The sequence below is a fragment of the Pogona vitticeps genome, chromosome 2, assembly GCF_051106095.1.
Source record: "Pogona vitticeps strain Pit_001003342236 chromosome 2, PviZW2.1, whole genome shotgun sequence".
In the NCBI taxonomy this organism is placed as follows: domain Eukaryota; kingdom Metazoa; phylum Chordata; class Lepidosauria; order Squamata; family Agamidae; genus Pogona; species Pogona vitticeps.
Genome location: NC_135784.1, coordinates 248,459,484 through 248,476,801, shown reverse-complemented (window position 1 = coordinate 248,476,801; position 17,318 = coordinate 248,459,484). Strand labels below are relative to the sequence as shown.

The following is a 17,318-nucleotide window of genomic DNA, read 5'->3' as shown; positions in this document are numbered from 1 at the left end:
TACTGACCTTTGCTCTTTCATGCTTTTGATGGCTTTTCTGGTGGTGGTAACTTTCTCACTTTTTATAAAAAGTGTTGTTAAGGGTAGTGTCACAGTTCGACTTGAATCAAAATAAAGCATTTTCATTTTTTTTCCTGACTCCTTTCACAGCATTGAAAGCATCTGTGGATGCAGTAGATGTAGGGAGGGCGTTGCCATTTTCTGTGAACTGTACAAAGACGGGTCTACTAGTCTCAGCCTACTAGTTCATGTAGTGGGTGGTAGCAGCTATCTTGCTGGCTCCCTGAAATGGCTTGCTTGCTGAAACCAGTGCCATCTTCAACAATGTTATTTGGGGATTCCATTAGCTAATGTCTGTTGGATTGTCACATGGTCAGAGCCTTCCATGTTTGTCACTCACTATAAACTGTATATGAGAACAAGGGCTGATACTTATTTTAGACTATCATGACTTTCTTCTATCCGGACATGATGTCCAGTTCTCTGGTAGGTGAACTGGCCAGTGACCCATATGTGTGAGTCATAGAGGCCATGAAAACAAAAGAACATTTTGCTTATCTGTAACTGGCTCTTTAGGTAGTTATCTGTGAACTCATACAACCCTTGCTCTCCTCTTGATATCTCACTCGCATGACTTTTTATTAATGCCAGACTCAGAACTGCAGCATACTTAAGCATGCACAGAGGGAGTGTTGGTGGGGGGCCATGTTGCCACCAAAAGCTGTTGAGCTTTGAAATGTTCTAAGTGTGTTTCTTTGCATGCACAAGACTCCTGTGCATGAGTTCAAGGATGTCCACTCAAATAAACACAGTTACAGGAAACCTTTTCTTCTGTTTCCCCAGGCTCTGTGACTTGATAAAACTATAAGACATCAATGAGGACCAAAATAATATTGATGTGTAGGGTAATGTCCAGTGTAGGATGTGGCGAATGTGAGAAACTGAATTTTACTTCAGTTAGTATTTAACTAGACTCTCCTTGTCTGAGGTTTCTAAAACTGGCTAAATTTGTTGTCACCATTATACTTTTCCATTATATCTTTTGATAATTAATTACTTCAGAATTCCATCAATAGGTTTTGTACAGAAGAGGTGTAGCTACACTGGCATAGCAACTGATCCACTTATATATTTTTGAGCCCATCAAAACAATACAAAACATTAGTACGAAGCATTTAAGAACATTCACACAACCCCTAAATGTATTCTGTAGTATGTAAGATCCATATTGTATATTTATTTATTACACTTAGCCTTTTTGTTGTTAGGCAGCTTGCAATAAAAAAAATTGGACTAATTCTTGCAGTGGTTTGTCTTACTCACTCCTTTTCTGAGCTCAGTCACGAACACAGAAAGGATTGCACTAGTGCTTACATATGTGGTCTATATCCCAACTGGGAAATAGATGAAAGATTTCCTTGAAATTTGTTTAATGTGCATATGAATCATAAGTAGCTTTTTAATTTGGATCCCACAGCTCCATCAGTCTAGGAAAAAAACGTTATTCCAATACTACTGCAGGAAAATGTGAAAAATGAATCCTTCTCTTCTGTGCTGTTTCCCAATGTATCTGCAGCTCTTCGAGATGCCAGCAAACAATCTATTAATAGTGACTGGAAGATAGAACATTCTGGAACATTCAACATTGCGGGTACCACTGTCCATTATGTTAGGAGAGGTCTATGGGAGAAAATATCTGCCAAAGGTCCAACCACATCACCTTTACATTTATTGGTACGGTAGCATCAACAATCATTTAAAACTGTTTTAAATTATGAAGTTAAATAAATGTACTAAACAGTTCCTAATGCAATGGAACTGGATAATTCAGGGTCACACAATGACTTGTAAAATGTTGATTTCACAACTCCAGATACACTTGAACTTTAACAGTATTGAGTATCAAGACCTGGTATTATTGTCCACTTGTGGAACTACAGAACACTTTTTCACAAAACTCCCACTTCCAATGTTTTGCTTGTCATTTTTCTGGAGAGATTCTATGCAGATACATGACATATACAGTACATCCACTTGAATACAACTAGCTAGCCAACACCCCCAAATAATTTAAGAGCAGAGTTAAACTAGAGAACTAAGAAGACAAAAAATTAAATTTGATGACGGAAATGGTGTAAACTGTTGGCTAAAGTAGAATTAGCTTTCCCTGTAACCACACAATGCTCACTACTATTTTTATTGGAGTGTAACAAGAATTTAGTCATGAAGTAAGATTATGATTCAAATGTGTTTCTAAATGTATTTCTAAAAATAAAAGTTTAGTGGATATTTTAAATCCTTGGGCTGGAGGAGACGACACCTCTACTGTGTTCTTGCAGTCTAATGAGTACTGCAGATAATGTCTATGACTAAAGTTCCCCTGACATCTTTACTTATGCATATTTTTGTTACATTGCTGTAGAGTGACTACTCCGTTTGAAGTGGCGGCTTAAATAAATACTTTTCTGCATTTCTATAGAAAATCTTACGGATCACTAAAATTAATTAGCGACATATCTCTGTATATCTCACTCAGTTTATCAAAGGATTAAGCATTATGCTTAAAGAAGTATAACAAAAATTTCCTTCGTGTGTTGATAAAAATCCATGTCAGCCTTCGGATTTTACCTGTGATGTTTTGAGTAGCTTCTTAGATGTATTTTGTGGGTGTCAAAACAGCAACTGACTACCACTGATCAGCGAGTGGACAGCACAAGCTATTTCTCCTCTGCACATATGAACAGATGCAGCTTCCTTAGACTGGTTAAGGCCACATTTTCATCTGATATGGTTGAGTGCTGCTGACAACAGCTGCCAGGTCATCAGAAATGGGATCCCTTAGCTCTGCAACCTGAAATTCTTTCAGCTGGTGGAGGTTGAAATTAGGGCTTTAAACGTGCTGAGTATCTGTACTACCACAGAGGGGTACTGCCTTTCTGCACAAGTATACTTCATTTTTTGTAATTGTGTGATAGCTAGCCCCCCTGTATTTTCTTATATTTTTTATGTTGCAGGTCCTGCTTTTCCAAGATCAGAATTATGGACTACACTATGAATATACTATTCCTTTGGATCCTGTCCCTGAGAATCAGAGCTCCAAAATATCTGATCCACTTTTTATGTGGACACACTCAGGTTGGGAAGATTGTGATGCTGTGTGTGGAGGAGGTAACCGTGTTTTATAATCTGTCATAAATAAATATATGTTGTGTTAATATTTGGTGTTTGTTGCTTTCACTGATATGTTACTGCTATCTCTTATCACCACTTTGACACTATTGTTGTAAAAAAAACTTCATTTCTTCCCAGATTTAAATAAAATTATTAATTATAATCATAATCAAAGATTGTGATAATGATTAGACCTTTAAAGCAGGGAAATTTTTGCTAAAGTAGACATTTGTCTTTTTTCAGAACTGTTAGGCATTATATATTTATTTTCTGACACTTTTTTCATGCCTTTACACTGAGGAATAGCAGTCCTTAGGATGTTTTATGGTGACTTACATTTTTGGAAGCAATTTCAAAGCAAGTTACCTCACAACCCAAAATTTTAGCTGAGATCTAGTTTGTCTGAAGCATGCATCAAGTTTTGTAGAGACTTGCTCATATTTTTCTATGACAGGTAATATTTTTGTGCAAATGGAATGCATGTGCAGATTGTTCATCTTCACAGATGACCATAGGAAATATTATATACATGGACTTTAAATTAAACTAAAATCAGATCCACTGAATTTCAGGGTTGTATACTGTCCAAACCTAAATGTTTAGGTCTGATATATTAGGTCTGATACTGTATATTAGCTGTCTGAGTGTGTCTATAGTAGCATCCTGAAATGCTGCAGCAGAAGGAACTTTTGTTGAGTCATGCTGTTTGTATATTATAATTTCTCATAACTTTCCTCATGTGCATTGGGAGGAGGGGCATTTTCAACATTAGTAGCTTCAGTGTTGCTTTTCTTGCTGGGTGCCATTTTTTCTTAAAATGTCTCTGAGGCTGCATTCTCTGGAGAATTATCGGTGTGACAGTCACTAGCAATCACTTATAAGAGTATGCGGTTGGCAAGGGAAGTTTTGTTTCCTACATTGGCATTTCCTCCAAATAGCTGGATCCCTTCCTTATAACTTCCTGCAAGTGTGATATAGAAAAGTGCCATTGAACTTGGCCTAAGAATGTTGAATCTGTTTATGTATAGCACATGATGTTTTTCTTCTGCCTGGAGCTACTCCAAGGAATGAGTTTGTCTACACTGCTCGTCATATACAAGTCAATGTGGTGTAGTGGTTAGTTAGAGTGTTGGATTAGGGAAACCTAGGAGACCTTGGTTTAAATCCCCATTTACTATCTGTGCAGCTCAAAAGGTGACCTTGGGGCAGTTAGTCATACTCTCTCTGACTAACCCACTTCACAATGATATTTATAGGAGATCCATTTACTTTACCTTGAATTCAGTGGGGATAGGTAAGATGTAAATATAACAAATGGCCAAATTCCAGTTGCAAAAGATTTAACTTTTGGAAGTGATTTGGCTTTACTTAAGAAGTTTCCTTTGTGTGGCTTGGTTTGATAAGGTCTATGGAGATTTTTTAACTTGAGGTATTTAGCTCCCCTCCCAAAGTTACATCTTTTGCGTAACTAAGCAAGAGGATTTTAGTAAATAAATGTTATCCCAATGGTTTGCAATTGTTGAGATTTGGAAATAATTGTAATGTTCTCTAGTTTTTGTATAATTACTACAACTAACCTAAATTTTTACCAGAATAATGCAACACCTGGTGTTAATTTTAGTACACTATCTTTTTTGAACAGATTCCCTTCACGCATGCAGTTGAGCAAAGGGGTGGGCACGAGGGTGTGCAGCGCTTCTGCACATGCGCAAAGGAGTGGTGGAGTGCTCATGTCGGTGCTGGCGCGCACATCCCCCCCCCCACTTTGCGCATGCGCCTGAGAGTGCTCGCACGAGCACAGGGGGGTGCCCCATTCTTCATCAGAGGCTCAGCTAGTCCGTGGTCCCAAAAAAGTTGGGGACTGCTGATATATATGATTAAATAGAGAGAAGAGACTAATAAATCATGTTGCTTTTCTTTACGTTCTAAATCAATTTTTTTTTTTTTTTTTTTTTTTGGTATGGGAATTGTAGGCTCTGTTTTTCTAAGCCCATTCTATAATTCAGGTTTCTTTTTTAACAACAATAAAAATAAATAGGGTATGCTAAAAGTAAGTGTGTGAATCTGAGTTTTCCATTAGTCTTGTTTTCTTTATACTTGGTTTTCTTCCTTTAATGCTAAATAGTAGTGATGGGAAGTAGTGATGGGATTCCAAGACCTGCAAACTAGTCCCCTGTGCTCACTTGGGCTTGTTCTTATTAAAAGAAAGCCCCCTGCCAGTTGTGTGGCCAGTTTCTTTTGAACCCAAGGGTCTTCCACAGGCAGCTTATGATATGGCAAGGGAGTTGACTGTTCAAAGGAAGAAGAGCCTGACCATACACGAAGTTGGTTTTTTTGGCACCTAGTCACTGTTTTATTGAAAACTGTTTTAGTGAAAACAGTTGCCTGAGAAAATCTTTTTTCTAAATCAGAAATTTTCCTTAGTTCAACAAACTTCTTTTTTATGTTTTATTAGGAGAAAGAAAGACAACAGTCTCCTGCACGAAAATTATGAATAAGAATATCAGTTTTGTGGACAACAAGAAATGCAAATATTTAACAAAACCTGAGCCACAAGTCCGGAAATGCAATGAGCAGCCCTGCCAAACAAGGTGATAATGAGTCACAGAATGAAGATTCCAACAGATCACCATATGAAGAGCAAATTACTTATCCCAGTGTACCCCCAGATGGAACAACAGGGTGCTTTAAAGGCATTTGAAACCATACAGAGGTCTCTGGGATATCCTTTATTTTAGCACTGAAAGATGACACCAGGCACCACCACTTTAAAAACTGTGGAATGATGTGGTGTTCAGTTAGAAAAAAAAATCAGCAACCCCCCCCCCATGTTGTATGTGAGCCTCTAATTGGCCATTAGTGCTATCTGTTATCTGCTACTGTCATTTACAGAAATTCCCTCCACTCTCCTTAAGCACAGTAACTATAAATTGTGTTTTACATACTTTTAAACTGAAGTCACCATCAGAGGTGATGCTTATGTTTGTGTTTGAGATATATTGCTTTTTGGCAGCATACCAGAAAGAAAAGCTAGTTAGCACTACTTCAAATATGTGTTCATGAAACCAAACAAATTAGTACTCAGTTGAGGTCATGCTGGCCCGTGAAGGCAATTTTTTTGGTTCCCAGACATCTCTGACAACTTGGCTATATACATATAGTGGTCTGCAGACACACAGGGAGGCACCTTTTCTTGTCTTTTTGCTCCTTTATTTCCAAGGAACTAAAATCTGGTACCATACTGAAAAAAATAATCCTCTAGCTTCACTAGCTTCACTTATATAAAGACTGACATTTTTGTATTCTCGAAGGCTTTCACGACTGGGATCCGATGGTTGTTGTAGGTTTTTCAGGCTGTTTGGCTGTGTTCTGGAGGTTTTTCTTCCTAACGTTTTGTCAGTCATTTTTCGTCTTTATGACACACCAAGAATTTATTCAGGGTGAGAGACAGAAATGAGTTCTAGTAAGCTTTTATATTTTAAAAAATGAGCAGCAACCACTACAAGCCAGATGTTAGGTGCCATTGAACATAATGATGAATTATGAAGAACTGGAAGCTTGCATGCTTCTATGTGTTCTTTTTGGAGGGGTTTGTACTGTCTGCTAAAATACACATTGATAATATATAGTGGTGCCTCGACTTATGAACTTAACTTGTTCCAGAAGGTGGGCGTAAGTCGAAATGGTTGTAAGTTGAAGCACCATTTGCCATTGAAATGCAGTTAATCCGTTCCAGCCGAAGAAAAAAAAATCACCAAAAAAATCACTGCAAGACCCATCGGAAATGTGATTAATCCCTTCCGGCCAAAGGGGGGGGGGGAGAGAAAGAAAGCAGACCATGCAAGACAGATGGACATGGGGGAAAAGCAATGCAAAAAGCAAACGAAGCATGCAAGACAAATCGGAAATGGGGAAAGAGCAATGCAAAAAGCAGGCGAAGCATGCAAGACAAATCGGAAATGGGGATAGAGCAATGTAAAAAGCAAGCGAAGCATGCAAGACAGATCAGAAATGGGGAAAAAGCAAAGCACCAACAAACAAACAAATCCCCAAAGACCAATCGGAAATGGGGGGGGAACACTCCAAAAGGCAACCAAACCCCCCAAGACCCATCGGAAATGGGGTGGAACAAAAAAACAAACAAACCCCCCAAGACCCAACACAGGAACATAACCCCCTAGCCCGAAACCATGCTGCAAAAACACCCAGAACAGTTTTTTAAAGCAGAAAACAGCACCTTACCTTACCAGGCAGCCTTCTCCAATCACACACTCTCTGACTGCTGGGGCGAAAGAGCTACAAAGAAGCAGCCTCATCGCCACCAACATTTAGAATTTGAATTTCCCACCTTTTTCCCTGCCTTTTTCTGTTCATAAGTGGAAGCTCCAGCCTCAAGTCAAAGCAAAATTTTGCAGCTGGAGCTGGTCATAACTCGAAATGGTCGTAAGTAGGGACGTTTGTAAGTCATCACTGTAATCTGGTATACTTCTACTCAGCAGGAAGTACCATTGATTTCAATGGGAGCTGTTGCCAAATAGGTGGTATAGTATTGTAGTCTTAAGTTTAAATTCAAGATTGTTCTAGTGAAATCTACAACAGGACTTTCTTACTTTTTCCTCTTGCTGCCCTCCCCACCATCAGAAGTTTGCTCCAGATTTTCAGTGTTAACTTCAAAAGTGAGGACATGAATAAATGCCTTTTCAGACCTATATGAAATCAGAATCCTTTTGCTTCTAATCAACAAATATAATTTTGGTTCTTGTGGGTTTTTCAGGCTCTTTGACCGTGTTCTGAAGATTGTTTTTCCTAACGTTTCGCCAGTCTCTGGAGCCAGCATCTTCAGAGGACAGGAGTGGCAGTGGTCTTATAGACAAGATGGGTGGAGTACAAATCAAATAAATAAATAAATAGCACTTTGTGCTCAATAAATACATAAATAAATAAATAGCACTCTGTGCTCTGGTGCAGTTTGTTTGGGAGTTGAGTATTTATAGCTGTTGGATCAGCTTTTGTCCTTTTCAGGAGATGGGTGATTATGGTGATCAGTGTGTTTTTGTTGTGGGTGTATTGTTGTGATAAGGAGAGATTATCTGTCACTGTGATTGGTGGGTGCCGTTAGCTGGTCTTTTTTGTGTAGTGATCACCGGTCCTTGTGGCTGGGTAGAGTTCGTTGACCTTTTGTAGGCTGTATTTTTCAGTGCTGGGAGCCAAGCTTTGTTGAGTTCTAAACTTTCTTCTTTTTTGTTGAAGCTCTGCTGGTGTTTGTTGATTTCAGTGGCTTCCCTGTGCAGTCTAATGTAATGATTGCTGCTGTTGTCCAGTATTTCAGTATATTGAAATAAAATTTCATGTCCAGCTTGTTTTAGGGTATGTTCAGCTACTGCCAATTTTTCCGGTTGTTTTAGTCTGCAGTGTCTCTCATGTTCATTGATTCTGTTGTGGATGCTTCTTTTTGTGGTTCCAATATATACCTGGCCACAACCGCAAAGTATCCAGTATACTCCTGAAGTGGTGAGGGGGTCCCTTCTGTCCTTTGCTGACCATAACATTTGTTGTATTTTTTTGTGGTGGGCTTGAATACTATTTGTAGGTTGTGTTTTTTCAAGTTTTCCAGTGTGGTCCGTGACCCCTTTGATGTATGGCAGAAATACTTTATTTGTGGGTGGCTATTTTACTTCTTTAGTTTGGTGTTGTTTCCTTGGTTTGATGGCTCTTGTGGTTTCATTTTTGGAGTAGCCATTTGCCTGTAGGACCCAATTCAGATGGTTGATGTGAGGGTTCAATAGTTTGCTCCGACTCTTTTTCAAAGAATGCACCCACTCTTCTTGGTTTATTGGGGTATTTAATAACAGTCCAGTGTCAACCAAAACATTCCAAACATTCTCCCCCTTTGACAACAGGTCTGAAGGGGGGTTCCAGTTGTCAACTTTGAAAGGGTTCTTACCCTGGCTATTCCAGAGTCCGGGCCACTCCAGTGGGGTATCAGAGTTCAGTAATAATCCCTCCTTTCCTTCCAGTAGGGGAATAGTGCCTTCTTCTCAAATGTCCACCCAGCCATACTCTTTGGGGGGTTCCCCTGTCTCCCACGGGACTCCAGGAACTCTCTCTGTTGGTTCTCCCAAATTCTCCAGTCTAACCTTTCCCTTTGTTCTCTTTCCACTCTCTCTCTTTCCTCTCTCAACTTCCTCATCCACTCCTTAGTCTCTTGTTCACCCCAGTATGGTGGCTTGGGGTTTAACTCATGCCTCCTCCGAGCATCCGCTTCCTCCTTGGGGACACACAGTTTCTCTGTCCTCCCTGTCCATGGATCTTCCACCCAAATCAATTCCCAGCCTATTGGTAACTCTCCTTCCCCCCTTTTTATATCCCCTAACCCTGCCTCCACTATTTCCCGACTTTTTTCTCCCGCGCCCGCCAAGATAGTCCTGGATTCTGTGATCATGAGTCTTTTCAAATCTCCCTTCAAATTCCCCAGGTCCTGTCCAGGAGGTCTCGTCTTCCGGGGTGGGGGAACTGGTGGGGTCTGTCTCTTTCTCAGCAGTCAGCGAGAGGGACAGCACTCCCAAGAGAGGGGTCTCCCTTCCTCCCTCCTTCTTACAGTTGAGTTCAGTGATGAGAAATTGAGCTTCACAGTTCCGATTTTCATGGTCTACCAGTGTTTTGATTATGCCTCTTTTTTGCTGTGGTGCTGGTTGGAGTTTTTGAGTAGGTACCGGTCTGTGTGGGTGGGTGTCGCGTCCACCCAATGTCCTTTGTTTATTTTCACTAAACCCAAGTCCATCCTCTGGATGTGTTTCCTCACTTCACGCTGCCACCAGGTATTATTCACTCAATACCAAATATATATCTTAGACACGTGCTGCCAATACAACAGATTTATTGATAGTATAAATGCCATGCAAATCACAGGAGAAAATCACAGATATGTAGAATTATTCATTAAATATAATTTGCTTTCACATTGGTTTGTATATGTATTTATTCACTGTTGCAATATTCTCTGATTATCTATTAAACCTCTATACTCTTTCCTATTCTCTCTAGCATTCCAACTTTCCAATCTCTGTCTTAACTTTCTCAATTCAATCTCCTAACTCTCTCTCTTCAATTCCCTATCTCCAACCTCTTTTCTCCAGCTCTCCTCTCGAACTGGCTAACTGTCTATCCCTTTTGGTTCTGCCCCTCCTGTCCTCTCATAGGCTCCTGCCGTTCAGCTCACCATGATGGACAGGTGTGACATGGGGGTTCCGCCACATACCTCCCCCTTGGAAAATTTGTTCCATGGGGTAAAACGTACAGTGGTTTACCCTCATGAACAACGTAGGACTTACTTAACCATTTTCAAACCATTTTTTTCATACATTTCTTAGTTATACATTTTAAATCACATTTACTTTTACTCTTTTACCTAGTCTATGCATGCATGTTATTGTTAATTGTGACATAACACATATTAATCTTGTCATTTTACACATTAAAATTGCATTAATCAACATTTGCATTTCTTATCATTTCTTTACTACTATACTGTTACAGTACTTTTATCTCTACTTACTCTACAAACTCCCTAACAAACTGCACCAGAGCACAGAGTGCTACTCCTGTCCTCTGAAGATGCCGGCCACAGAGAATGGCGAAACGTTAGGAAGAACAACCTTCAGAACACGGCCGAAGAGCCCGCAAAACCCACAACAACCATTAGATCCCGGCCGTGAAAGCCTTCGCGAATACATTAAATATAATTCTATTTAAAACCAAGCAGTATCAATGAATTGTAGGGGAAAAAATGTAGCTTAACAGCTATGATTTTATTTTCTCAAATGTAAGGATGACCATGTGAATTAAAATGTATTTTAAACAAACAAACAAAATTGAACTGCACTGGCAAATACTTTGAGGAATAATCCTACATTTCCGAAAAGATAATAAGACTTGGATTATCCATAATTATCTGTCACACAATTCATTCCAGGAGTTGGGGGCTATCTTCCCATTTTCTAGTTATAAAGTACTCAGATGTGGTTTGTGAGTCCCCTCCTTCTGGTGGTGCTCTGGGATTGTGCAGGTTGTCCAGGGCTGCACAGGTGGCACAATATATAGAACTAACCATGTCCGGACCCTTTCCCAGGAGGCACTGTTAGAGTTGACATTCCCAGGCCATTGCTTTGCAGCTAGTTGCTCCACCTAGCTGAGCTATACCAGCTCATAAGATCTTTGACTAGACTTTTAAAAGATATCTTTTATGTAGGTGGATGATGACAGAATGGACTCCCTGCTCAAGGACGTGCGGGAAAGGGACCCAGAATAGGCAGGTGGCCTGTACTCAGCAACTCAGAAATGGAACCTTGATCAGAGCCCGTGAAAGAGACTGTGCTGGTCCCAAACCTACTTCAGCACAGCGCTGTGAAGGCCAGGACTGCATGACAGTATGGGAGGCAGGAGTGTGGTCTGAGGTGCAGTATATGCTTTTTGCATTTCTCTTTAATTTGTTTGCTAAATTTATTTGGTCAAAATTGCTGTGGGAGATGAATGAGAGGAAAAATACTTGAAACATTTCTCAACCTGCTTTCATCCAGCAGAGGTATACAAGAGGGCTATGTAGAATAGATCTAAAAATGGTTTAAACAAAATACAGTAGTAAAATCCTAACTCAAGGATATGTTGGTTGTACCAGGTTAACATTAGATACATGGATGAGGGGTTTGCCAGCAGAATAGCCAGGAAAGGGTCAGAGAAAGAACAGAGTAGGAGCTGAGTTATGCTACACCCAGATCTCCTGCAGCCCAGGGACACGGCCATAATGCCAGGACAAAGCAAGCCAGGATGAACGTAGACCAACATTGTTAGGCTGGGAGGGGTTTGAATCTGGCAAAGTGTCACCTCGCCTGGTGCTTTGCCATCTTGGCCAATTAGGAATGTTAGCTAGATATTATAAAAATGGCAAGCCAGACCAGACAAGAAAACATAATTCTTTGAATCATCAGAGGTGATAGACAATTCTTAATCTAATGTTGGAAGGGTTGTAAAGTCAATGCTAGCTGTATCTCTTCAAGGTGAGCCTTCCAGAGCTGATGTACAAAAAACCACAGAAAAGGCTTCTCCTTCTTTTATATCCTAATGATCAAATCCTGGCTCACATCTACTTTGTCCATCCCTTTAATGTGAATTGACATGACAAACCAGGAAGCTGCAGCTAACCAGTTTCCCATATCTCAGCTGGGACATGTGTTTAATGACTTCCAAACAGTCTGTGATTTGAAAACCAACGCAAACCATATTGTAGCTTGTTAGAAAACTGTCAAACACAGGATGTTAAAATTAACCATGGTTAATTGACAGTCCTGGTTTAAAGGAGATTCCCCACCCATGCAGAGAAAGGAGCAACAGAAGAGTAGAGGGACCGTATACAGATGCAGGAACCTTATGTTGTTTCTGTTTTATTTAATCATCTGAGCCAATCCAGTTCTCAAATCTGTGGCTTGTCTTCAAATATCAGCTAGTAAATCGAGGAATTTTGTATACAGTGGTACCTCGACTTACGAACTTAATCCGTATTCATTGAACTTGTTATCCTTTATGTTGTAAGCTGCCTAGAGTGGTCGAAATGACTAGATAGGCGGGGTATAAATACAATAAATAAATAAATAAAAATAAAACAAATACGTCAAAAAGTTCGTAAGTTGAGGCAAACTTTTCCATAGGAATGCATTGAAAACAATTTAATCCGTTTCTGCTGGTTTTCGTTTGTATGTCGAGGTGCTGTTCATAGGTAGAGGCATTAATTCCCATAGGAACTAATGCAAAGCCGGTTAATCTGTACTCTACCACTAGGGGGTGATTTTTAAAAATTTTTTACTTCTTTTGACCTAAGGTAAACTTAGGTCAAAAAAGGGCAGGAATAATTTTTTTTGTTCATAAGTCGAGGCTCCGTTCGCAGGTCGAAGCAACTTTTTGCGAGCAGAGCCATTCATAACTCAAATTGTTTGCAAGTAGGGACGTTCATAAGTCGAGGTACCACTGTATAAGGATGAGATAAAGCTATACAGTACCTATGATCCCATTATGCAGAATGGCCTATATATGTGCCAGTTACAAATCTTTATTTCCCATGTACATGTGATGTGCTGGTAGTGACAAAGATCACTAATATCAGCCTTCAAGCAGACCAGCCTCTGATTTGATGAGGCTGCTTGGCCCCAAAGGTGTCTCGAGTGCCCACTATAAACAAGTCTAGGTTTGTTGGATTCAAGGGCTTGTAAATGTTAAATGCAGGAATCTTGCATTCTTTCTGCTTTGTTAAGTCATGATTTGCTTATCTGACTTATCTACCATTTCAGAAATAAGAACAGTGTGAAGCAAACTGCTTTCTGCTGCATTGTTTATTTATTTTATTTATTCAAAAAAGAAAAGAAAAAAATTGTTTCCTGTATAGAATATCATTATATGTACTACTTGTTTCATTTTAAACGTGTTGCTGCAGTGTTCAGTAAAATGTGGAAAAGGCATACGACATCGGACTGTAAGATGCACCAATCCTCGGAAGAAGTGTGTTTTGTCTACACGACCCAGAGAAGCAGAAGACTGCGAAGATTATTCCAAGTGCTATGTCTGGAGAATGGGAGATTGGTCTAAGGTATTATATGCTTTAAAATTTATACGAACTAGACATGGGGAACGAATAAAAAAACAGATCATGATACTCGTCTAAAATCACTGATTCATTATTATTTGTCCCTTCATATTCGTGGGATCCCGAGATCCCTACAAATGCAAAGGGACGAATATTTCCCCATTTTTATTCATTCCCCATACGAAGAAGAAAAAAACCATCCTATGGCTTTTCCATTCTGCCTACCGGCCCGCTGATCAGCAGGCCGATAGGCAACCACCCACCCACCCCTTTCTCTCCCTACCTTAGCCCCACCCCCGCCAACACCGTCTTACTGTAGTTATCACCACTGCCCTTTTCAAAGATGGCAGCTGCAGCTTTCCTAACCCAAATGAAGCCACAGCCGCCATATTTGAAAAGGGCAGCCTTTTCCCGTTCTACAGGCTGTGGCTGTGGAGGCCTGATGGAGACCTCAGCAGTGGCGGTGACAATTACAGTAAGGGGTATTGGCCGGGGGGTGGAGGGGGCAGTGGTGTGTGTGTGTTTTCTTAGTAAACCCCCACAAATCAATGAATAAATTTGTTATTCATTGGTTCATGGGGCAACTTCATGCTTCATGAGTCGTCAACTTTGACGACTCACGAAGCAGGATGACTCGGCAAAATGGTGAGACGTCCCCATCTCTAATACCAACATTTGAATTTTTCAGTAGCCATTGCAATATATTACATAATGACTCTTCTGTGGAGGACAAGGCTAGAGCAAACTAAACAGAAGAATGGGATAAAGATGCTAGCTGTATCTGTATTAGGAGGTAAAGCTAAGAGCATACTACAGTGTAGTAGTATTATGCCAGAATTTAAACAGTTGTGTGTGTGTTTGATTATTTGTTCAGCTTTAAACCTGATTTTCTGTGCTGAATGATCACCAAAAAATGCCAAAACATGCTTTTTAAAATCATTTATAAATCAAATGAATGAATGAGTGAATGAATAGAATGTAGCAGAGCTGATACAAGCGCTGCACAAGAGATTCACACGTGCATTGCCCTACAGACTGTGCTAATCTTTTCACTACTGGAGTGAGAATGAGGCTGGAGTGATCCAGGTGAATGGCTCAACCGGTCTGTTGGCATGGGAGGTATAACACTATTTGATCTGCATACTTATGATCCACTTCCTCTAATATTGGTAGTGTCCGGTAGTTGCTGTGTTTGCACACAACATGCCCTACCAGGTTGTAGATGCTTTGTTTTCTTTACTAGAAGCTTTTCCATGACCTCCCTAGCTTAACATTCACCTAAATGTTTTCTCTCTGGGGTTTTTGGAGGTCTGCTGCTCTCTGACTGGCATGTTTCTCTATGAAAGTTTGTCTAAGATGGAAGTGTTTAAGAGGTATTTTGGTTCATCTGTATACATGTGTGCAATGTCCTTGTACAAAGCACCATTTCCTTCTGGTAGCTGAGGGATGAGCTGTGATATGTTAGAGCAATCCATCTGGCTGGAATACAAGCATTATACGCCTGTATTACATGCCCTATGTTACACTTGGAATGTTCCTGGGAGAGAGGTTTTATACAAATGGGGTATTTATGGTTGGTGCTTTTGTGTATGGGTATGTGGTTATTTATGACCTTTTGATTTTGTTATGCCTTGCCTTGGGCTTCCAGTCTTTTTTCTCCATAACTACAGGTCAGGCATGCAACGCATAATGCTATGGCAATTTCTTCACATATGGCAGTTTGAATCTAAATGTTATGTTGTTTGCATAACTGTGCAACAGGATATCAGTCATTGTCATGTGTCTGCAGTTAGGCAAGGATTTTAGAAGCCTGGATGTTTGCCCACAGCTGACTGTGTGTTGTACAGCACAGTTAGTGAAGCCTTCCTTCTCCCTTGCATCCACCATTTTTGCTCTTAGGAACTGTTCTTGACATCAGTAAAAGGGTGTTTCTTTGAGAAAAGCCCAGCACTTAGCTCAAGAAATGTAAATGTCATTTTTCAAGCATTGAAACAACAGGGTTAATATGATCCTGCTTGGGTTTTTGTTCATTATAATCTTCTGAAACATCTTATTGTACCTGCATTAGAAGATTAATAAAATATATGACTATATAAATAACTGTAACAAAATGGAGATAACATTTTTTAATTTTCAGAAGAAACGTAATAGAAGTTTTTCCATTGTTTATTGTTCAATAAAAATGAACAGGAACCAATAAAGGGGGCACTAAAAAGAATCTCTAGTTCTTTTTTATTATTATTTTTAACATAAAGGAAAGTAACAATTAACAAAACTAAATTAAAATACAAATTCAGTAGTGACTGCACACAATACACATTAAACATTTCTCACCTATGCCACTGTAATCCTTGGGACTAGGTGATCAATAACATCAATTTATATTACATTTCACCCCATTCCTCTCCAAAAATACATTGATTCTTCTGCTGGCATATAGCCTTTCCCCTTTGAAAAGACATATTCCAAGTACAGTGGTGCCTCGCTTAACGATGTTAATTGGTTCCCAAAAAAAATCACTATGGGAAAACATCACTAAGCGAAACACCATTTCCCATAGGAATGCATTGAAAACCCATTAATGCGTTCCAATGGGAACGGATTACCGTCCTTAAGCGAAAATCGCCATAGGAAACATCGCTAAGCGAAACAGTGTTTCCCCCATTGGAATGCATTGAAGCCTATTCAATGCATTCCAATGGTTTTGCGATGTCCATTTTTGCTATTTTTAAAGTGTCAAACCGACAGTTCAATGCATTTCAATGGAGGGGAAAGAAATTCACCAGAAATTAACGAAGAGTCAGAACAAAGCCAAATTAAGTTTGCAAAGGTTTTACAAGGTGCACTAACTATTCCAAGCATTTAAAACAGTTTTTGAACATTTTAAGACACTTTAAAAATAGCGAAAACGGAACATTGCTAAGCGAAACAGAGGACCTAAACTGTCATCGCTAAGCGAGGCAAGGTCCCGAACATCGCTATGCGAAATTTCCCCATAGGGAACATCGCTAAACAGAGCGCAAAATCTCTCCAAAAACCTCATCGCTAAGCGAATACATCGTTAAACGAGGCAATCGCTAAGCGAGGCACCACTGTATAAATTCCATACATCTTTGAAATCATTAGACTTTACCATTCCTCTTGTTATTTTAATTTCACATGTTCACTTATCGTTAATTGCTAAGCTCCACATTTATTTATACCAATCTTCAGGATTAATTTGTTTGTCACTTTTCCAATTCTTTCCAAATGTTAATCTTGCTACTCTAACCATTATAACAACTAACTCTTTCTGATCTTTTTGCAAGGAGTCATTCTCAATTATGTTCTGGAGGGCAATAATTAGTGGTATCTGAATATTGCATCTAGAGATGGGGACGACCCACCATTTTGGCGAGTCGTCTCGCTTCGTGAGTTGTCAAAAGTTGACAACTCATGAAGCACAAAGTTGCCCCTGTGAAGCAACGAATAACAAATATATTCCACTGCCACCCCCTGCTGTCTTGCCGCCACTGCC

The 17,318-nt window shown here is 39.7% G+C and overlaps 1 protein-coding gene across 3 annotated transcripts in view; it reads left to right on the top strand.

The window, feature by feature from the left end:
* The window catches only part of ADAMTS19 (ADAM metallopeptidase with thrombospondin type 1 motif 19), a 217,564-nt gene that overhangs the window by 180,917 nt on the left and 19,329 nt on the right, over positions 1–17,318 (top strand). For all 3 annotated transcript variants that reach the window (XM_020797556.3, XM_020797558.3, XM_020797555.3), the window contains exons 17-21: positions 1,577–1,734; positions 3,015–3,168; positions 5,627–5,762; positions 11,420–11,624; positions 13,652–13,804. In XM_020797556.3, the coding sequence (XP_020653215.3) occupies positions 1,577–1,734; positions 3,015–3,168; positions 5,627–5,762; positions 11,420–11,624; positions 13,652–13,804 (806 nt within the window). The remainder of the gene's footprint in view (positions 1–1,576; positions 1,735–3,014; positions 3,169–5,626; positions 5,763–11,419; positions 11,625–13,651; positions 13,805–17,318) is intronic.